This window comes from Pteronotus mesoamericanus, unplaced genomic scaffold (assembly GCF_021234165.1).
Source record: "Pteronotus mesoamericanus isolate MK-2021 breed Mesoamerican mustached bat unplaced genomic scaffold, CSHL_Meso_final contig_74, whole genome shotgun sequence".
Lineage (NCBI taxonomy): Eukaryota > Metazoa > Chordata > Mammalia > Chiroptera > Mormoopidae > Pteronotus > Pteronotus mesoamericanus.
In genome coordinates this window covers 44,414,466-44,436,442 of record NW_026555247.1, presented here as the reverse complement: position 1 = coordinate 44,436,442, position 21,977 = coordinate 44,414,466, and the positions used below count along the sequence as shown (strand labels likewise).

At 69.3% G+C, this 21,977-nt stretch overlaps 1 protein-coding gene across 1 annotated transcript; it reads right to left on the bottom strand.

Moving 5' to 3' along the window:
- Positions 1–318: 318 nt before the first annotated feature.
- On the bottom strand, positions 319–20,394 carry CTDP1 (CTD phosphatase subunit 1). Its single transcript, XM_054583900.1, has 13 exons — positions 20,090–20,394; positions 15,129–15,212; positions 14,614–14,707; positions 13,394–13,522; positions 12,871–13,021; positions 10,018–10,108; positions 9,222–9,388; positions 7,614–8,609; positions 7,261–7,402; positions 6,570–6,770; positions 1,785–1,947; positions 1,166–1,389; positions 319–899 (listed from the first exon to the last, which is right to left on the bottom strand). The coding sequence occupies exons 1-13, from the start codon at positions 20,392–20,394 to the stop codon at positions 761–763; spliced, it is 2,886 nt and encodes a 961-aa protein (XP_054439875.1). The 3' UTR covers positions 319–760.
- Positions 20,395–21,977: the final 1,583 nt, after the last annotated feature.

Here is a 21,977-nt window from a genome sequence, read left to right as displayed (position 1 = left end):
GGGGGCCCCAGGGCCGGGGGCCCACAGCTCCCCCGCGGGGCCTGCGCCCAGCGCGGCCGCTCCTGCGGGTCTGACGTCCGGGTTCCATGACCCGAGTGACCAGAAGCAGCAGGACCCTCTGTGTCCTCAACGCGCGACCACAGCTTTTGAAATGTCTCTCCAAATAACAGGGACCCACAGCCTCCCACGGCCGGGCCCTTCCCCGGGACTCCCCGTTCTCCCAGCTCTGCGGCGACGGGCCCACTCGCCGCGGCAACGCACCGGACAGGAGAGCTTACAAAAAGGGTTTTATTAAATGAAGCACAGACCTGTGCGGCGGGGCGGATATGAAATATACAAAACTTTACATCGGGTCCGAGGAGCGGCAGCAGGTGGCCGGTTGGGCGCCAGGGGCCCGGCGCCGCCCAGAAACGAGCGCCGAGGGTGCAGGAGGCCGCGGGGCCCCCAGGACAGGGCTCAGGGCGCGCGGTTCTCGCCACGTCTGCAGCGAGCGGGCGCCGTGGCGTTGGATGGCAAACACCCCGAGCCCCTCACTCCGCAGCGGCAGCCACGGCCCAGCCCCGCGCGGCCGACTCCGCGAGACCCCTGGCGTGGCCCACGCTTCCCGGTAGTAAAACGTCTCAAAACACCCATTTCTGCAAAATAACGTGTTTCTGTACGAGGAGCTTTGCAAAATATACACATCTCTCTGGAGAGAAGGAAGCCCCCGCAAGGGGCGGCGTGGGCCGCCGAGGTCTGGGCGCCCCGCGGGCCGTGCAGGTCACATGAGGTCGAGCTCCGCCTCCAGCGCCGCGGCCATCTCGTCGGCCTCCGAGCTGCTGCCCTCCTCATCCTCGCAGCTGGACGCCCCGCTGGACTCGCTGGCCGCGTCCTCCTCGCTCAGCTTCCTCTTGCGGCCCCTGGGAGAGAAGCGCTCGCTGAGGCCCCGGGCGCAGGCCCCTGCGGTGGGCGGCGGGGACGTGGGGGCGCCCCGGGGCGCCCGGTGTGCGCACGGGAGCCAACCCCCTCTCGGAGGTCGAGGACGCAGGCCGGGCCCTCCCGCCGCCCCACGCGGTGACCTGGCTCGGGCGCCGGGCGAGCGGATGTCCGAGGGCAGAGGGTGCAGGCGGCCCCCCGGGACGGCGCGCGGGCCCCGCCCTCACCCACGCCCCCCGCAGGCCCTCACCTGGGCGCCCGGCCGTCCGCCAGGCCCCTGTCACCCCTCTCGCCGGGCGGCGGGGACTCCTGCGCGGGCCTGCTCTGGGCCGCGGGGGCCGGGGGCTCGCAGGGCGGAGGCTGCCCCTCCGGCTCCGGCTCCGGCTCCGGCTCCTCCTCCGGCTCCGGCTCCTCGTCCGGCTTCCTCCTCTCGCTGTCGCTGTCGTCGCTCCCCTCCCCCAGGATGTCGTCCACCTGCCGGGCCAGGGCGGACGCGCGCCGTCGGTGGGCGCCGAAGGGCCTGCCCCCGTGCCCCGTGCCCCCCGCACGCGTGGCCGCCCTCCTGTCCGAACCCCAGAGCCAAGGGCCGTGACCGCCCCGCACGCCGGGCGAGCCTGCGCCTGCGCCTGTGGCTCTCACAGGGGAAGCGGGAGACGGGCGGCACCGGCTCACACGGCCGCTGGGAAGCGCCCCCTTAGCAACGCCTGGCCAGGTCCGGTGCCCGGGGAGCGGGGCGGGGGAGGGCCTGCCAGCCCGATGCGGCGCACGGTCAGGGCTCAGGGCACGTATCGCCCCTGCGGCCGACGCAGCGGCGCCGAGAGGCAGGGCGCGGGGCGCAGGCCCGACGCCGAGCGGCCGGGGGGGCCCACCTCGCGGTCCATGCTCTCCAGGTCCTCCCTGCACAGCGTGTACAGCGGCATCGTCTCCGACAGGCTGGGCTGCCGCTGCCTCCGACAGGGGCCCGGCTGCTCTGTGTCGGGGGCGTCGGGCGGCTCCTCCCCAAACATCGGCGGCCGGTGCGGCTGCACAGCTCTGCGAGGGAACAGTCGGGGCCCGCGCGTGTGTGTGGGGGTCTGGAGGCCCTGGGCCAGCGCGGATCAGACCCCCGACCTGCGGCAGGTGCGCCCGCACACGCCCGCACACGCCCGCACATGCCCGCACACGCCCCTGGCCCGGGCCGTGCGGGCTCAGCCGCCAGGGAGCCAGCAGCCACCCCATGCCCTTTGCGCGTTGTCTGACAACGGGTAACCAGGAGGAGCACAGGCAGGAAACCTCCAGAAACAGGCAGGACGTGCTGCTCACCCTCAAAGTTGTAGGCGAACACGCAGTTAGGACTTAAAAGAACACAACTGCCTTCACACTATCCTGGCCGTAAACCCCGAACACACATGGTGTTGACGTTCAGAGACGGGAGGGCCACCTGCCCACAAGCCGGGCAGAGTCTCACGGGCCCCAACCTAGGACGCCCTGCGCTGGGCCAGCACCAGGCCTGCATCCGGGGCTCTCGATGGCGCCCCCACCAGGGACAGGCCTCAGGGGGCAGTGCCCACTTGGGACGCAGCCCTGGGCACAAGGGCACGGCCCCTGACGGCAGCCAAGTCGCACTCAGCGCCGGCCCAGGCCCTGCTCTGCCCGGGCCCGTGTCCCCGTGTCCCCGTGTGGGCAGCGGCCACAGCACGAGCCGGCGCCTCAACGCAGGGGCCCGGCGGGCCGCGCACGGAGGCCAGAATGGGTGGCCGGAGCTTATCTGGGGCCTGTGCGCAGTGGCGCCGGCAAGCTACCCCCTCGAGGACACAGCTCCGTCTGAGGGGGACCTTGGTTCTCTGCAAGGCGGTGTGGACAAGGGACGGAGCGGGGACGGTCCCTGCCAGGCACAGAAGCGAGAGAAGGCCCAGGTGCAACACGCGTGACGCGCCGTGCGAGCCGGCAGGAGTGCGCGCAGCCAGGCGACAGGCAAGGGAGGGAGAGGCTCCGTGCAGCCAATCCTGAGGAGGTGGATGAGGCTGACCCTGCGGGGCCAGCGATGCGGAAAGGGACGCCCCAGGGCCGGGCAGACACCGAGAAGCAGAGTCACAGCTGGGGGCGTGAGGTGGCCCCAGGCTCATCACGAAGCGGCGCACACGCTCAGTGCCCAGCGCGGCAGCCGCGGCTGGGCCTCCACCCGTGCCAGCGAGGCCGTGTCCGGAGCCCCACGGGGACACGCCGGTGCCCACGACAGTCGACGGCCACCAGGCCGCACGGCTCGGCAGGAGCCACGGTGACTAGGCGGGAACCACGGGATGCCGGGGGCGGGCGGACGGGCGCTGCGTCCCTGTCCCCAACTGGCTGGGGGGCTGGGCCTTTCTGTTAGTTCCCACAGCTGCCTGCACCTGCAGTTGTCTTAATGTGAAACAGTTTTAAAAAAAACAAACCCTCACGATGAACAGCACACAGCAACCACAGACAGGGAAGGAGCAGCTCAGAATCTCGGGCTCAGCCAGCCGAGACGTCGCGGGTGAAAGGGGAGGCTCACGCCCACGCGGCCCGCAGCCTGGGGCCGCCGTCCACGCCCGCCCAGGACCCGCCCCAGGTCCCCTGGGTGGTCCGGCGCCCGAGGCCAGGACCAACGCATCGTGGCAGGACACACAGACTCTCCCGTGCCCAACAGCCTCTGGCGAGGCGGCTCCAGCGACAGAAGAGGCCGCGCCCATTCCGGGGTAGGAAGGGGCCCCTACTCCCACAGCCCCCGACACGCAGAACCTCTTGGGGCACCCGACAGACCAGGACCAGCAGGACGGGGGGCTGGGGGCGCCCCGACGCGGGGTCGGCAGGGGCTCGCGAGTCCACGGTGCCCGGTCCCCAGGCGTGGTGCTCTGTGCGCTGTGGGCGAGGTGCTGGCTGCCCGGCATGCGGGCGCCGCGTGAAACTGGGGACGCAGGGGAGGCTCCTGGCTCGCGTGGAAGGGCAGCGAGCGGCCCCCGGTGCCGCTGGGGTGCGCACGGGCCCCGCCCTCCAGCAGCTGGGGTGGGGCGCCCGCCGGCAGCCGACCCTCGGTTTCCCTGGGAGCGCCACCAAGGCCACGCCCCGCTGCCGGCCCCCGCGCCGCGCCGTCCAGCCTGGACGGTGGGGCGTTGCGACAGGGACTCCCCTTCTCCTACGTAGACGGGGCCCCTCCTCAGCTTGGAACGCAGAGCCCTCCGCACAGCGCCCTGGCGCTCAGGAGCCCTGTGCACACAGCCGCCCGCAGGCCCCGCGGGGGCACAGGCAGCCGCCGAGAGGACAGCGGCCCCTCGGGCGTGACGAGCCCCGCGAGGCGATGCACCGGCCCCGCGGCGACGGCTGCGGCTGCTGACTCAGCGAGTCGTGGGGCGCAGGTGCCCTTCCACGCTCAAAACAGACCGCCCGATCGGAAGCCAGCCCCTCCGAGCCACGCCCAGCCCAGGGCGTTCTCCTCCGAAAAGCAGGTTGAGGGGCACCCTGTCCGCGCTGCCGGACAGACTGGGGCGGGGCCGGTCCGGAGACCCACCCGCTCTCCGCCGGGGCCTCCGGCAGGGCCGCCCCAGCCGAGACCCACTTCTGCAGCCAACTCTGAAAGGTCCCCAACGCCCGACGACCTGTGCCTCTGTCCTCCGTGTCTGAGAGACGTCCAACGCTGCGGTTTCACTTCTGACGGCGCGAAGGGCGGGCTTTAAAACGTGAGAGCTGCCTGTAGACAGTGTGGCGCCGCGCGAAGTCACCGTGAGACTGCGGCTCTCAAACCGGACCCCGGCAGCGCCGCTTCCACGCACAGGCTCGCGTGACACCCGCTTCCGAAGCCACCCCCACACCCCTCAGGACGTCGCCCGCAGCGGAACTCCAGGCCACGCGACCCCGGATCGGAACCGCAGACCCCGCCGAGCCCCACGGCCCACTCCCGCCAGCCAGGGCTCCCTCCTCTGTCCGGACCCGGGAGGGCCCACGGAGCCTCGGCGCCCCACTGGGTCCAGGGGACGTCCACAGGGGACCGCCCCGGCCCCTCCAGGGCTGCGCCACCACGGGCCCCGGGCTCTGGTGGCCCCCTCAGGCCAGGGCCCACGGCGGCAGAGGGCCGCCCCCTCCCCGGGCCGTGCGGGCGCAGGGAAGCAGCCCCTGTGGGAACGAGGAACGCGGCCCCGCCTGCCTGCTGCTCGGACGCCTCTGCTGGCGAGGCCCCTCCTCCCCCGTTGTCATCCTGACCGGGAGGCCAGCGGGCGGGGCCGCGGTGTCCCCTGTCCCAAGGCAAAGCAGAGCCAGACACTCAGAAAGGGCAGAGACACAAAGCCAGGCTGCCCCCTGCACGCCGTCCAGGTCTCCTCGCAAACGGGGGACCTCAGAAACGAGGACAACCCCGCCCCCACAGGGTGACTCACCAAAACAAACACGCGCCTCGCTCTGCGTGGGGGCCGGCGAGCGGGCCCCGCCCGGACGCCCCTGCGTCCGCGTCCCCGCCAGAGGAGGCCACCACCGCCACGCCTCTGGGACAGCAGAGCCAGAGCGCAAAGCTCGACTCCCGCGCAGGGTGACCCGGCCGGGAGCCCCCCTGCAGCCGCACGAGCCCTTGGCCTTGGCCACACGTGCTCCGCGCACACAGAGGAGCAGCGCCTGCTGCTCTGGCGAGAGGCTGGGAGACGGGGGGCTGGGAGATGGGGGCCGCGGGGGGGCACACCAAGCGCTGGCTCAGCCCCCCAGGTCACCGTGGAGCTCCCCGCACGGCAGGGCTGAGTGACGCTTCCGGTCCCAGCAGACGGCTGACCAAACGCCGGGCGCAGGCCGGCTCGGCCCAGGGCGTTCGTCCAGGCGGCAGGTGCCCCGCGGGCCTTCGGGCAGCACCACGCCCGCTGCGGGCCCGCGGCTCTGTTCGGGCTCTTGGAGTCGCAGGGGCCAGGGAAGGCGTGAGGGGGCGCCTGCCCCGGCCGGGGCGGGGGGCGGGGTGCGGCCTTCCCCAGGGAGTGAGGACGTGCTGACGCCCACGCGCCTGCCTGGGGACTTCACACCCGCGGCCGTTCCTCAGAAGGCAACCTGCAGACCCCTCGTTTCTGCCTTGGACGCCGCCCGAGGCCACGGCATGGGGGCGCACACGCTCCTCCACCAGGCTGAGGGTGCGGTCAGCACAGAGGGGTGAAGGGCACGTCCAGGGGACCCGGAGGACGGCTCGCCCAGCAGCCCCTGCCCGTCGGGGGGCACCAGGGCCGGCCCTGGGCGTTCCCCCCACGTCCCACTCACGCCCCCCACCCGCCGCCTGGGCCGAGCAGGGAGCAGGCAGGCGGCCACGAGGCCGTGCTGCTGAGTTGGGGCCGCACGGCCCAGCCCGGGCCCCACACCCGTCTCCCTCACGACGCCTCTCCGCCCGGAAGGGCCGGGGACCTGGAGGGCGACGCAGCTGGGGTCGGGCCGGGCCTGGCCCCCCGGCCTGTTGTCCGCTGGGACGCAGCCGAGACGGCTCGTGGAGGCAGCGCGGAGCCAGCTGAGCGAGCCCCGTTGGCTGCAGCCCGGGGCCTGATGGGACGGACGACGCAGGAGGGCCCGATGCGGAAGCGGGAGAGGCGGTTCCACGCCGGCCACCAGAGCCCGCGGCCGGGCAGCCCGATCCAACCCAGAGCTGGACGCCGCGCCCAGCCCGCCAAGGCGAGCCGCCAGCAGGGGCGCCGGGGCCGTACCTGAAGGGGGAGCGCTCCGCGTGGACCTGCAGGGGGCTGGGCGGCCCGGGGCCAGCACCCTTCCGGATGAGCTTGCCCGTGCTGGCGTCGTAGATCCGCACGTCAGGGCCGGGCTGGGCCCGGGGGTGCACGGGCGTCGGGTGGAACAGGGCCGCCGGGAGCGCGCCCTGCCTGTCGGGAAAGGCCGCAGGGCCATCCTCCCTGTGGGCGGGAGTCAGCCGTGAGAAGGCAGCGGGGCCGGCCGGGGGACCGGGGGCCCCGCCAGCCCATGAGCCGAGGTCTCCCTCCCCCCGGCGCCCAGACCCTGTGGGCGTCAAGGCGTGGCCAGGACGCTCCTTGGGCCCCGTGCGCAGCCCGGGGGACCTGACCGGGGCGCGGGCAGGCGGTGCGCCCGCCGGGCCCCAGAGCAGCTGCGCTGCGTGCACCTCACGGCCGTCCCCGCCTTCTCCCCCTAAATACAACATCTAAACTCTGACAAAGTGCAAGATGCGTTTTTAAAGCATTTCTCAAAAAGGAGGAAAAGACCAAAAGAGGCACTTCAAGTATTCCCGCCACAGCCCAGCCTCTCCCAGGCCGGACTCCGCAGCGGCCGCGCACGCAGACTGGATTCACAGCCGGCGGCCCGCCCGTGGCCCCAGGAGACCAGCCCCGTCCCCGCCGGCAGCCCGTGCGTGGGGGCCGCGCGGCTCACCTGGGCGCCTTGCCGTAGTCCTCGCTCAGCGGGAAGAGCTGCTCCTCCACCCTGTCCCACCGCTCCAGGCAGCTCCACAGCCAGTCGGGGTTCACCACGTGCAGCCGCCCGCACGCCTGCGCCTGCCGCACCTTCTCCGTGCCTGCAACGGGGGCGCGAGCGCTGCTGTCCCAGGACCCAGGACCCGGCCCCGGCCGGACGGCCCCCGCCCAGGACACCCCCGTGCACGCAGAGGCCCAGCCGCGCAGGCGCAGAGCCGGCCCCGCCAGGGCGCCGCCAGCCTGCAACCACCCGGAGACGGCCCTGGAAACGCCACGCGACCCAGGCCCCGCGGGGCCGGCCGCCGCACTCACCCGCCCGCGCGGCGATCAGGTGGGTGGCCCTGTCCGGGGCGTCGGGGTCCAGCACCAGCTGGGTGAGGATCCTGGCCCCGAGGGCCGTGGCGTGGTAGTGCTCGCGCGTCTTCTCCACCGGGAAGTTGGTGGGGTGCAGGCCGCTGAAGATGATGGCCACGTCCGCCAGCACCCGGCTCTTGAGCTCGGGGACGATCTTCCGGATGTCGGGGGCCTCCCGGGCCTCCCCGCGCAGGAAGCGGTCGTACCTGGCGTAGTAGTCGGAGTGCACGCGGGCGAGGATCTCCTCCAGGTGCACCAGGTGGTCGTCGTCGTCCTCGTCCTCGTCCTCCTCCTCCTCCACGCTCTGGTCCAGGGACTCGCCCGCCGTGATGCCCGACTGCTCGCTGTTCTGGGACTCGGTCTCCGCCTCCTTCCGGTCCGCGGCGCCGCCCGCCAGCCCGCAGAGGCCATCCCGCTCGCCCTCCTCCTGCAGGTCCGGCTGGACGCCGGGCGCGGGCTCCGCGCAGTGGTTGGCCCCCGCGGGCCTCTCCGCTCCAGGGCCGGCGGGCGCGCCCTGCTGCCCGGCCCCCCCCGCGTCCCGCGCAGCCCTGGGCTTCCTCCGGCCCCGCCGCTCCCCGCTCTCGCCGTCGGAGGCGGCCGAGGACTGGCCCTCAGACTCGCTGCTGCTCTCGCTGTCGCTGGACAGGTCGAAGTCCAGGTCCCTGCCCGCCGGGCCCTGAGAGGGCCGCCGTCCTGCCGAGGTCCGACCCTGCTGCTGCTGCTGCTGCTGAGCGCACGTGGGGGGCCCCCGATCGTCGGCTGGGGGGGTGCGGGCAGCAGGCCGGGCGCCCCTCTCCTCTGCCGGGCCGGGCGGGGCCCAGTCCCCGTTGACCTCCCTGGTGGGCTTCCCAAGGCCGTTGCTCTGCTCGACCCCCGGAACCTGCCTTCCCTCCTCGGGGTCCTTGACGGATGGGGCGCGTTCGGCAGCGTCGGCGCCTTTGGAGGGGTGACTCGCTGCACGTGCACACAAAAGAGGAGGCCGCCGTGATTTCCGAGACATGGGAAAACGCCCGGCGTGCCAGCCCCCACACCCCCCCCGCCACAGCCCAGCCACCGAGCCCCGTGTCCTCCCAGCCCAGACCTCTCAGTCCTCGCTCGGTGGCTGCAGCAGAAACGGCCTAGCTGCCTAGACTTCCCTCAATCGTACTCACTCGCAAACACGTTCAGTCAGTACTATTAAAAAACCTGAAACAGCCCTGGCTGCGGTGGCTCAGGGGATCGACTGCTGGCCTACACACCAAAGGGTCACTGGTTTGATTCCCAATCAGGGCACAGGCCTGAGTTGCGAGCCAGGTCCCCAGCAGGGGGCGCGTGAGAGGTAACCACGCACGGATGTTCCTCTCCCTCTTTCTCTCTTTCCTACTCTCTCTATAAAAAAATAATTACAGCTTCTCTCCTGAAACTGAAGCCAAATGGTATCATGCTTTTCAGCAGAACACGAACCCAACAGGCTCTGCGATACTGAAAGGAGAATAAACTCCGAAACCCAGAGCCAACCCAAGAGAAAAGACAAGCAGGAGACAGGCCACGCCCCTCCCTGCGGGGGCCCGGACGGCAGCCGCCCACCTTTCTTCCTCGCCGGAGGCTCCCGGGACCCGGGCGGGGCGTGGATGTCCCCCGTGCCCTGGAAGTAGACATACTTCTTCACAGTGATCAGGTTGGGGGCGAACTTCCAGACGTCCTCTCGGTCATCGATGATGCACACCATCGAGTCTCCGCAGGGGAAGAGGTTTCTAGAAGTAAACGCGTATTGGAACCACCCGTCACCCACCGACAGCCACGATACCCTTTTCCACGCGTGGCCCGTGGACCGCAGACGCCCGGCAGCGGGGAGCCCCCGCTTCCCGAGGATGCGCCGCGGAGAGCGCCATTTCCCCACCGTCCCAGGGACCCTGCGGTGGGGTCGGCCGCCCCCCTCAGAGGCCGGCACCTCCCGCGAACAGCCCGGGCCTCAGGTCCGGCCACGGAGAGACGCCACCGCCCCGGCTCCCAGGAGAGGCCTGCAGAGGGAGGGGCGGGGTCGGCCCTGCTCCACGGCCCGCCCTGAACGCAGCCCCCAGGCCCCTGGGATTAGGGCCTGATGGCAGAGGGGCGGCTGGGCGCATGGCCCCACGCATCAGCCGCTGCAGCAGGTCAGCTCCTGAGGGAACAGGACCCGGAGACGCCACTGCTGCCGCCAAACGCCAGGAGGCGGGTGACTCAGGGGCCAGCCCACCCTGCTCGGGGCGGGGGCGGGGGGTGCTCTGGGCGCTTTCCGCCCACCCGGTGCCCCACGCCCGGCTCCGCCCCCCGCCCCGGGGCCTGTGCCGGGAGCGTCTGGCCGGAGAGGGGCAGGGAGCCCGGGGACGTGGTGGGGACGTACCTGAGGTTCCCCGTTTTAGAAAACGGGTCGATGCACTCGTCCCTTGACAATATCCTGTGAGAAAAGAGCTTCTTCTCCGGGTCCAAAAAGCCTGTGGAGAGCGACCGGCAGGACGGTCACGGGCGCCTCAGGCCCCGGAGGCCGCGCAGCACGGAGCTCCCGCTGCTCCCGCCGGACGCGGCCCCGCGCGGCGTCTCGCGCTTCCCTGCGGGGCCTGTCCCTCACGCAGCGCGTTGGGGGCACCTGCTCTGGACACACTGGGCCCCGAGCTGCCTGGGCCCCCCCAGGATGGGGCGCCGGCCTCGCGGCCTCCGGTCGCCCCGCGGCCCCGTCACGGGCGCAGCCAAGGGCAGGCTGCCCGCCTCGGCGGCACTTCTACCTCACTCTGGCCCCGGCCGCCGCGGCCCAGCGGGCTGAGCGCCGGCCTGAGCGCCAAAGGGTCACGGGTTCGACGCCCAGTCGGGGCGCAGGCCTGGGTCGCGGGCCAGGTCCCCAGCCGGGGGCGCGCGCGAGGCAGCCACACGTGGACGTTTCTGTCCCTCTCCCTCTGCCCCTCCCCCTTCTCTAAAAATAAAACAATAAAATATTTATGATAAAGTAAACTCAGGCCGACGACACAGCCTGGGCTTTCTGAAGACCTTTCTGGGCGGAACCCCGTCTGCGCGGCGCAGACACAGGCTTGGCCGTGCAGGCCATCGCCAGGCACGTGGCCTCCGGAGGCCGCGCATCTCAGCCTGGCGCCAGCAGCGACACCCCCCACGCCCCGCCCCCGGGCCCAGATCTCTGCAGTCACAAACGCGGCACACGCAGCCCCGTCTCCCACTGCGCGCCCCACGATCCAGCAGTCGGGCCCCCAAAGCCCCTGCTGCCGCCCCCACACACCGCCCCGGGGCGCCCCGTCATCCTGAGGCCTTGCCGCCCGCTGATGGGGTGCCTGCCGCCCCCACGCACCGCCCCGGGGCGCCCCGTCATCCTGAGGCCTTGCCGCCCGCTGATGGGGTGCCTGCCGCCCCCACGCACTGCCCCGGGGCGCCCCGTCATCCTGAGGCCTTGCCGCCCGCTGATGGGGTGCCTGCCGCCCCCACGCACTGCCCCGGGGCGCCCCGTCATCCTGAGGCCTTGCCGCCCGCTGATGGGGTGCCTGCCGCCCCCACGCACTGCCCCGGGGCGCCCCGTCATCCTGAGGCCTTGCCGCCCGCTGATGGGGTGCCTGCTGCCCCCCAGGTTCACACCTTTGGGATCAGCGAGTCATTAACAAAAAATACTTGCTCTTGAACAAGAAATATTGTGTTACTTTTACTATAGAAAGAATGTACAAATTCTACGTGACCAACAACACTGCTCAGTCACTAAGCCTAAAAACTCACTAACAGGGTTACTAACGTCTCTGCAATAAAATAAATGGAAAGCCCTAACGAAAATGATGCTGGCCCAATTACGCTATACAAACACATGTTACGTAAAAGCAGTCACTTTCAAAACTAAACCTGGAGCTTTAACAGGAAGCTACAGGAACCGCCATTAGAAACCAAGACCAGGCACTCGGACAAGAGTCCAGGCCCCTCACCCGCTGTGAGCGATCAAACGTCCAGCCACGAACCGTGCCCGCCACGGTGGACGCTGAGCTCAGGCTCTCCGGCCGGCCGGGCAGAACTCCCGCCCTGCGGGCCCAACGGCCCCCCCGCCACGCTTCGCGGTGCCGCCCGGTGGGCGACCACCCCTCTCCCCAGTCCTCTCGGGGTGGGAGATGTCATGGGTCCCGGACGCACAACCGACGCCGGGGTGGGGGGGCACCCAGCAGTCCCCTGAGGCGCCTGTGGAGACGCGGCGTAGCGGGGGATGCCGAGCACCAGCGCGGCCTGCCACGGGGAGGCTGCAGCGGCCGTCGGGCCTCTGGGGGCCGCGCCCCACGCACCCCCAGGCACGCGGCGACTGGGGCACGGTCACCCTGCCGCGGGGACACCTCTCGCAGGCACTGACACTGGCGCCACCTTCCCTGCTGGGCCAAGCGCCTCCCGACCCGACACCCGGAGAGGGCGACGCCGAGGCCCCGCGGGCAGCCCCGCACGCTGCCGGCAGGAGCACTGCGTTCCAGCTCCCGATAAATCACGTTAACGTGCTGCTTACGTGTCCGCGATTAGTCTCCTCAAGGGGGCGGAGGATTCATTTCTCCAACAACAAGAAAAGCCCAGGCCCAGCCGGGGCAGCGGTCGGACGGTCATGCGCTGCGTGGGACCAGCTCCCAGCGAACGCCAGGCGCCGCAGGCCCCACACCCACCAGCGTCCGGGGCCGAGCCCCGGGAGGCGATGCTGCGCCTGACGCTGTCCTCAGCTGAGCGGCGGCCGCGGGGCCCAGGGCTCCTGCCTTCACACACGGCGAGAGCTCAGCCGCACAGGCCAGGGTCGGCACCGGGATAACAGGTCGACGCCAGGCAGCCACCCTGCGCGCTCCCGACACGGGGTCCTTCCGCCTGCACCTCGAGCGTCAGGTGCAGACACGTGTGCGCAGAGTGGCTGCAGACGGATTCGAACCCGACTGAACGTTTTTTTTCCAGTCCCCTTATGTAAAAAGTTTCCTTTTCCAGGCACCTGTGTGTGACCCTAACTTCCGCAGGGGCTTGTGGCCGCGCCGAACACGAGGGACAGCAGCCGGTCCCTTTGCACTGGCCTGTGGGGTCCCAGCAGGGTGGGGGGTGCCGCCCAGGAGACCAGGGGCTGGAGTGCCAGAGGGGTCCCACTCCCGGCAGCCCCGCCCGCCCCGCCCCGCCAGCCCAGCCGCACTGCGGGGCGAGGACAGGACAGGCCGCCGGCGCTCCAGGCACAGCCCGCACAGAGCCCGGGTGGCCCGCTCACCTGCGATGGTGTGGGCGTACAGCCGGCTGCCGAAGGTGAAGACGTGCAGCTCGTACAGCCTGGCGACCTTCTCCAGGAACTCCCTGCAGTGCGGGCGCAGGCGTGTGTGCAGCATCGGCTCGCCCCGGCCCAGCTGGAAGTGCAGGACGCCCTGGGGGGGGGGGGGGGGGAGCGGGTCAGCGGGGCGCGCGGCCAGAGCACAGGGCGGCCTCGGCAGCGCGTCGTCTCTGTGGGGAAGGGCAGCTGCGGCCGACCCCGGCCGTGAACGGACACCTGCAGCTTGCACACCTCCGGGGGGGCCCAGAGCTCAGCCTGGAGGCAGCGCTCGCCCTCGACGGCCCCCCACCCCGCGTCCCTGGAGAACTCGCGCAGGGCGCCCGGCCGCCCCGCGGCCTGCATCCCCGGCACCGGCCCCAGCACCGCAGGCTCTCCCGGGGGCACGGACCTGCTCACCGCCCATCCCCGAGCCCTCTGCCCCGGCAGCCCAGGCGCCGCGGAGCCAGGCGGGCGCCGCCGCGCTCACCTTGTTGGACATCTGCTGGCAGTGCTGCTCGGTGGTGTGGATGAGGGTCTGGTCCAGGTCGACCATGAGCACTAGCTTCCTGTTCCGGTGCAGCCGCTGCTGGTCTTCCCTCCCGAGCTGCTCAGCTTGCTGGAGGGAAGATGACGAGAAGACACGGCTGTGTAAGTGCCCTGAACCCACAAAGAGCCAGTTCCCGGGAGGAGGCCGAGCGCGCTCCTCGCCACCGTCTGCCCCGCCCCCCGCGGACCCGCAGGCCCTGCCCTGGGGTCCCCATCCTGCCGTTCCACCAGAGGAGCGAACCAGCGGAGGAGGAGGTGAGAGAAAGGGTCATTCCTATAAAAATCCCGTCGGCTGCCGGCTGCCGCGGTGTAACCGACGCCCGTGGGCCCCAGGCCTGAGGGGGGTGGGGGGAAGAGGGGGACGGCCGGGCCTGAGGCAGCAGACATGTGGGGGGCGGCTCCGGGCTTCCCCCGGGAGAGACCCAGGCGGGTCCAGGGACGGCCTGGCATAGACGTCTCCTCGCAGGCCAGCGGGGACGCTGCTTCGGGAAGGGCCTGGCCCAGCCTCGCTCCGTGGATGGACACGATGACCTGGGCCCGTGACAGGGACCGCACGTGACAGGGACGTCAGGGCTGTGTCCCTCCCGGTTCTCACTGCAGCCAACGCCCAGTTGCTGCTGCCGGCAAGCGCCAGGCCGCCGAGAGCGCACACAGGCCCGCCGACCGTCCCCAAAGGGGCCACGGCCAGTGGCCAGCCTGTAACGGCGGGGACAGCGGGGGCTCGCTCTCCTCTCCGCCCTCCGACCCCTGCTCCCGCCCCCCACACTCTCACGTGCGTTTTTATAGCCCAGGAGCTCAGGGCAGCTAGAACCGTGTGCCTGGTATCTCGTCTGCCTCACAAAACACAAAGCAGGTTATCGATCCCTTAACAGCACAAAGGAAAACACCCTGAAACTGCATTGTCACCGAGCTTTGCAGAAACGCCAACAGGTCTGAGCCTGTGCTCTGGCCTGGGGACGATCCCTCGCCCCACCACCCGACCCCGACCGTGAACACTCGGCGTCAGAGGCTCTGGGGCTCTTGGGATGGCGAGAGGGACAGACGCGGCGGCGAAGCTCCAAGATTCCTATGTGCACCGACCCCCCCCCCCCCCCGCTGTCACTTCACAGGCTGAAGTGACAGAGCTGCCCCCGGCGGCCCCAGACCCTCAGGCAGACTCACCTCGGAGCTCACCATCAGCTCGGGGACGCTGTGCACCATTGACACGGTGGCCGTGGACAGAGGCACCTGCTGCCGCCCGTTCCTGCTCTGCGGCCTGCGGGGGCGGGAGGCTGTGAGGTGGCCGCGCAGCCAGCACGCTCTTTCCCGAGTGGGTCGACGTGCTGCTGGTGCCTGCTCAACGCACCACCCCCCCTCCCGCCCCCCTGCCAGCGCACATGGGAGATGGGCCAACACTCACGTTCCAGCCGCCCCGGGGCCCCGGGAAGACGGCTGACACCCACCCTCCATGGGAGGCAGGGCTGGCGGGACGCCCCCCAAGCACAGCAGCGTCAGCGCCCGCTGGGTGCTCAGCAGGCTGCTCAGCGGGGGTTAGACGCGCACCGACCCCGCCAGTGCCCCGCCGCCCCTGCGGGGAGGGCGGCGCGTCATGGTGGGGGTGGAGCTCCCACCCGGCCCCGCCCCCACGCCCCGCCTCTCCCAACACAGGCAGTGCGTCTCCCCCAGCCAGCACTTACTGGGTCAGGTCCTGGCCACATTCCGCACACAAGCCTTTCATGACGACCGGGTGGCTGCATCCTTCCACTCGCACCAGGACCGCCCTGAGCGCCGGGCAGAACGCAGAGGTCAGGGGAGGCCCTGGGGCCGCGGCTGCTTCCCGCTCCCCCCAGCTCCCCCCACGCAGGCGAGGAGGCGGAGCCTGCACCCTCCACTCGTCACACCCGCATCTCCCAGCCCCGCCCGCACCCCCCCACGTTTGCATTAAGGACACGCCCCCCCTGCAGCTCGCGCCGCCCACAGCCCCCCACTTTCCTAGACCCGGTCAAATGCTCTCTAGTCCGGGCGCCACCCCCACGGGGCCCCCCCTCGCCTGAGCACACGTGGCAGTCAGCAGAGGGGCCCCAAGGCCTCTTCTGAAAGTCAAAGGGACTTTTGGTCCCTGGCTAACGGTTTTTGAGGCCAGCGTGCGGGGCCCGGAACCCAGCAAGAGCCTGCCGCCCGCCCCTCGGAACGCCGGCGGCGGGCAGCACGGGCCACAGAGCCCATGGGCCCCCCCCCCGCCACGAGCCCCGCCGGGGGTGCAGAAGTGCCGACGCTGCAGACCGCCGACCCCGGTTCTGCGACCGGCCCACTCGCGCTGCGCACAGGCCGCCTGCCACCAGGGACGGGAGGGCGCCCCAAGTTCGCATTATTCACCTGTCTTGTTTCTAAAAGAAAACGTATGGCTTGGAGGCTTTCTCAGGAATTCCCAAAGCTGTACCAGGATTTCATTAATCACCCCTGAAAACGTTCACCTGAAGACAGGCTGGGTGTGTGTCTCCCGCTCAACCAACGAGCAGGTCAAAACGCTTCACAAGGCGCGGTTTCCCGTGTGCCCTGTTCTTTCGCTTTCTGAGCAGTGCTTTTTGAAGACGCAGCTCGTTGCTTTGGTGAAGGGTAACTTACTGGGCTGTCTGGGCGCTGACAGGAGCCCTGCCTCGCCCAAGGTCCCCGAGGCCGGATGGGCCCTGAGCGGGGCCCCTAACTCTGCAGCGCAGCGACTCCCCGCTTACACCCCACGGCGCAGACACCACAAGCCACCGGGCAGCCTTGCTGTCGCCTTGTATTTGACAATCTAGGGGAAAAAGGGTCAGCACCCCCGACCCCTTGAACTAGGCGCTGCCTGTTTCAAAACTTCTTGCAGGGCAGCAGGTGAAAACAGCTGCTCTGAGAACGAAGTCTCTTCAGGCGGAACGACAGGTGGCCAGGGAGCCGGCGAGATGCCTTCAGCACTGAGGCCCCAGTGGGAACCCCGCAGGGCCGTGGCTTTGGGACTGGAGGGTCCAGGGAAGGGCGCTGGACACAGCGCGGGCGCAGACCCCGAACACAGTGGCCGGCCGAGGACCGGCGGGACCCGGGGAGCAGGGAGGCGCGAAGCGGGCGCGACGTAAACAGGGCTGGCAGGCTCTCCCGGAAACCAGCAGGGCGCGGCGCGGCCGGGCGCGGCGGGAGTGGGGGCCGCGCACCCCCACGGACAAGGGCGCAGACGGCCCCAGGCCTTCCAGGAGTCCCGGTGGTCGAGGGGAGGCAGGAAGGAGGGTGACGACGTGGAACCAGCACCAGCATCAGAGGCGCAGAACCAGGCCCCCGGCAGGCGTCGGCGGAGAGACACCAGGCAGGGTTCGAACGCACGTCTGGACCAGGGGGAAGCCCGTGTCTGGACAGAGGTGCTGGCTGGTCACAAGCACACATGCCGAAGCCATCGGGTTTGTGGATCGAGGGCTGTGGGTGGCCTTTCGGAAAGGTTCTCCAGCAGGACGGGGCAGGAGGGGGCTGCCGCTGGGGACCCCGGCCCCCGGCCCCCACGGCCCTCTCGGCCCCGCCTCCCTGCTGGCTTCTGACTCGTCCTCGGAGGCCGGGAGCCACGCACGGGCATGCACAGCGGCTGCTGCCTGTCACCCGAGGCCCCGACCTCACCACTCCTCTCCGTGGCTCCCGCGAGCTGGCGACCTGCTGGCGGCGACGCGCCCCCAGCGCTGCTGCAGGTGCCCGTGCACAGGGCTCCCTCCGCCTGGGCCGCCCCTGCCCAGTGTCCCCGGCACCCTGAGCTGCGCCTCCTGCCCGGGCCTCCCAGCTCCCCCCGCCGGGTGTGGCATGGGACGCACCCTCCTGCCCTGCCGTAACTTAGGCACAAGGGACAGGAGTCCTTCAGAGAGCAGGGAGGCACTGGCCCTGCCGAGCTTCGGAGCCCCGGGCGAAGGCCGGCCGCCGGCAGGCCCCAGTGAGGGCACGCACACTGCCCAGCGCCCCGTCTGCTCCTGCGCTGTGGGCTGAGCCGCATCTCTCTCTGAAGCCTCCACGTGCTGGTGACGTTAAAAGTCGTGTCGTTTTCTGTGCTGTGGTCACGAGGTTTTGCCTGTGTCACTCTACTGGGCAGGTCAGGGCTCCAGGGGACACCTCTGGTCATCGTCACTCAGGAGCCAGCTTCTGGCATCTAGAGGGTGGGTGACCCAGAGCACCCGCAGCTCCCCAGAAACCTCCTGTTGCACACACGAGCTGGCACAGCGTGTGGACGCTACTGCCGCTCGGCTGCCGGAGAGGTGCTCACTGCCCAGAGACAGCTGCCCGTCTTGGCTAAAGGTGAGTCCGAGGTCGCTGCGTGCCACCCAGCCACCCATGCCCGAGGTCTGCACGCCGGTCGGCCCGTCGAGCCCAGTCCCCGGAGCCTCCGCAGTTCGGGGAGGATGGCCGAGGCTCAGAGCCAACCTGGACCACGCGGGGCGCGCACACAGGCGGCACTGCCCAAGCACATCCCGCGGACAGTGTGCGGCCGTCACAAAAGACTCTGATGTGTGGAATCCCCGTTCCCCCCGCTGATACTCATACGAGGCCCAAGGAAATACTCGCATATTTCCCCCCCAAAGTACACACCCACCGAACTTTCCTGAGTTTCATGCTCGTCGGTCCCTGCGCATGCTCTGCCAGGAGGCTGGGGGGCACAGGTGCACCAGCCAGAGCCAAAGGCTGGGCTGGGTGCTCCAGGCTCCACTGGCAGAGCGAGGACAAATGCTGGGCTGGGGACCTAGCCTCCCCAAGCTCCGAGTGTTGGGGTGTCCCAGGAACGCAAGGGCACTCTGCGCCCAGATCCCGAGTCCTAAATGCCGTTCTCACCAGGAGGAAGCAGGGCTTCTTGGAGAAGTGGCTGATTCGAGGACTGGACCAGGGAGCTGTGGACTAAGTGCTATTTGTGTTGGAAAGTAGGGCTGTGCTCTGACCGATAGGACCTTGTCAGGACAGCCAGCTTGAGGGGCTCCTGCTGACCAAATCGGGGGTAATTTGGGCCCCAAGACAAACAATGGTAACAAGCCCCTGTAGAAGACAAGGGCCCAGGAGTCCTCACTGACGAGCCAACGGTTGCACGGGAGAAAGCCAGCCCTCCTCGGCTCCGACGCTGCTCGCTGCCGAGAGGGACCGCGGCGGACAGCGGCAACCAAGGCAGCGAGGAGACCTCAGCGGCGCGCCCGGCTCTGCGCAGGGCTGTCACGTGCTCACGCTCGCCTGCGTTCCAGGGGAAGCTCTCCAGCGCCAGGTTCTCAGAAAGCCCCGGCACGAACCGCTGCGGCAAGGCGCCCTGGGACCTCCAACACCAGAAACTCAGAGAAGCAGTGACTCACTGCGGGAGCTCATCCTCAGGTCAGCGGCCAGGCTGACCGGGGAGGGTGGTGCACTGGGTCACCCTGATGCCAGACCAGCGGATGTCACCAAAGCACAGCGCGTGGAGTTTCTCAGTCGCTGGCTGCGGCCGGTCCCCGACCTGCCTGGGCTGCGGCGGCCCTCTTTGTACCGGAGACAGCGCTTCAGTTCAGGGGCGTTCCACACGGCCACACCAGCACCGGCTTCACCTGCATCAGGCACAGGCCGGCAGGTTTACAGGCTCATTGGGCCCCAAGCAGAGGCCAGCTGGGATGTGACTTCAAAACAGTGAGGCCGGCATGCCACAGTGTGTCACACAGACAAAAGTGAGCCCCTCCCTCTAAGGAAGCCAGGTCCTGCCTCAGGCAGCACCGCCCCCCGCCCCCCACGCAGTGGGCAGGCGTGGGTGCCTGAGCTGAAGGGCTGAGGACCAGGCTCCATCTCCAGAGGAGGAGCAGGGAGAGTCTCCCAGGACTGGGATGGAGGGTGGGTCATCAGCTTCGCAGGGCCGGGGCAGAGGAGAACAGACCACAGCAAGCAGCCCACCAACGAAATACAGCACTGGACAGAAGAGACTAAGCGCAGGGGATACATTGTGGCCCCGCGGAGGGAAGCTGGAAGCTGTGCGCCAATTACTCCAGGCGGAGGCGGGAATGCTCACCTGCCCCGCCTGTCTGTCCCTGACAATGAAAACAGCGAGGAGTCCCATGCGCACACACACACCTGTGCGCACTTCAACCCGACCTCAAGGACACACAGTATATGCACTGACAAGTTCACACACCTCAAAAGAGAAAGTCTCTTTATGACGTTAAAACTAAGCCCCCGCAGCTGAGCCCATCCTAGGATGCTGTACTACCCACTTGCGCCCAGCTGCACCCCCTTCCTGAACTACGACGCACAACCACAGCAGGTTTTACAATCGCGTTCCACAAGGTTTACGAGACTCTGAAGGGCACACCCCCGAGAGTTTACAGCGCGAAGACAAGCGTGCAGCGCGCTAATTCGTCCTGTACTCGCCGTCGCCCCGAGTTTTCCAAACTTAAAAGCACGGTGGCTTGGGTACAAACTTCTATTACAGAAAAAGAACGAACACAACCCATCTCGAAAGACAACTCACAAGCAGTGACCGCCGTGCAGCCTCAGGAAGGCACACAGACGCGCAGATGGGCGGAGGAGTCCCACCGAGGGAAGTTCCCCCCACGAGCACAGCCCCTGGCCCCTAGCCCATCTCTTGCCCAGGGCCGGGCCCCGGCCCCTCTCCTGGCCCAGGATGCGCGTCCGCCCTCCCCTCGCACACACTCACCCGGGAGCCACCACCTGGCCCGGCTGCGCGCACAGCTCCCGCACCACGCCGGCGCGCTCCGACCTCAGCCTGCGCTCGGCGCGCACGCAGCCCCCGGAGCCGGAGCGGGCAGGGGCGGGCCCGGCGGGCGGCGTGGAGGAGGCGGCCTCGCACACGGCCAAAACCGAGCCGATGCGCACGGTCGCGCCCACCGCCACCCTCCACTCCAGCAGGCGTAGCGGTCCGGGGCCCGGGCAGCGCACCTCCGCCACGGCCGCCGGCGGGGTGCCCTCGGCGGGAACGCGGTCGGCGGGCGGCGCCTCCATCGCGGCCGGCAGGGTCGCTGTGGAGATGCGGCGGGCGGGCGCTCAGGGCCCGGCGCCCATCGCGGACGGACGGGCGGGCGGGAGATCCCGGCCCTGGCGGCGGCGGTGGCTGCGCTGTGACTCCCAATCCGGCACCGGCTTCCACCCGCCGCCCGGGTCCTCGCCGACTTCCGGGACAGCGTGTGACGTTTTACGCCACGTGCGTGCGCCAGGGGGCCCGCGTGTAAACACAAGCCCACGCCGGGCTCGCCTGGCGCTGCACCAGCCATGGGTACCGGAAGCATCCCCAAACCAAACGCGTGGGGTTGGGCCCGGCGGGGATAATGTCGCTACGCCCAGTTTACTCTGTGAACATCGGTACCGGCATGCAACGCGCGCCGCTGTCTCACAGGTCCCTTTACGCGCTGATGACCGGGGGCTATTTCGACCGTGAGTCCCAGCGTGCACCGCGCGCTACCTTACTGCGGTCTCCATCAGGCGCTGCGAGTCCCGGCATGCAACGCGGGCCGCCGTCCTACCGTTCTCTCGCCCGCCGAGGTGCGCATCCTGAGAACTACGAGTTCCGGCATGCTCCGCGCGCCGCCTTACCGCGGATCTCCGTTAGACGCGGCGAGTCCCGGCATGCCACGCGAGCAGCCGTCCTACCGACCTCTCGGTCGCTACAGCCTTCGGCCTCAGAACTACGAGTCCCGGCATGCAACGCGGGCCGCTGTCCTACCGCCGCCCCGCGCACTCTGTCGGGCACCCTGAGAACTACGAGTCCCGGCTGGCAAGGCGGGCCTCTGCGTCACAATCCCGGCAGGCTAGTGCGCGGTCAGGGGTCAGAGGGCGATCGGCGCCCCCGGTCGTCCGGTGTTGGATGTTTGGGGTGTTGTCCGGGCCGTTCTGCTCACGTGATCGCTGGGGAAGGCCTTGGTGTCGTGGCAGGGTCCTAGTAGGGAGAGCTACGGGAAGTCGTCGTGGTGACCGCAAAGGGCACTCTTTGCAGCGGGGCCTGGACGCCTCCTGCTGTTGAGGCGGCTGCGGACGGAAGCACCTGTACCCCCGGCAGCGGAGGTCGGGTCCCCGACACCAGGACGCGCAGGCGGGGCCCGCGGTACAGGCCGCAGGGCCGGCGCGCCCCCCCGGTTCGGGCGGGACCAAACAGTCCCCAGGGTTTGCGCGTAGCGCACCGAGCTAGTTCTCTGTCCACAGTGACGCTCAATCAGTCATCAACGCGGGCAATTCACAGCTGGCTGGAAACTGAACACTAAGTAACGAGTGTGTTTGAGAAGGCACGGAGAGTAGGAAAATGCGAGTGGAAAGAAGAGCATAGACTAAAACCGTAGACTAAAACCATAGACTAAACAGCTAGTGCAGTGCTTAGAGTACCCGGCTGAAATATTTACAGTTAAAGGAAGAGAAACATGTCAAACCCACAGTCTAGCCTTTGACCATAAAAAATAAGAAAAGGAAGAGCAAACGAAACCCGAAGCAGGCAGACAAGAAACAATTATTAGAGCAGAAGTGAATGAAATAGAGAAGCAGCAGAGGAAATCTACGGACCCGAGTCGATTTTTCGACCAAATTAAAATACTTGACAA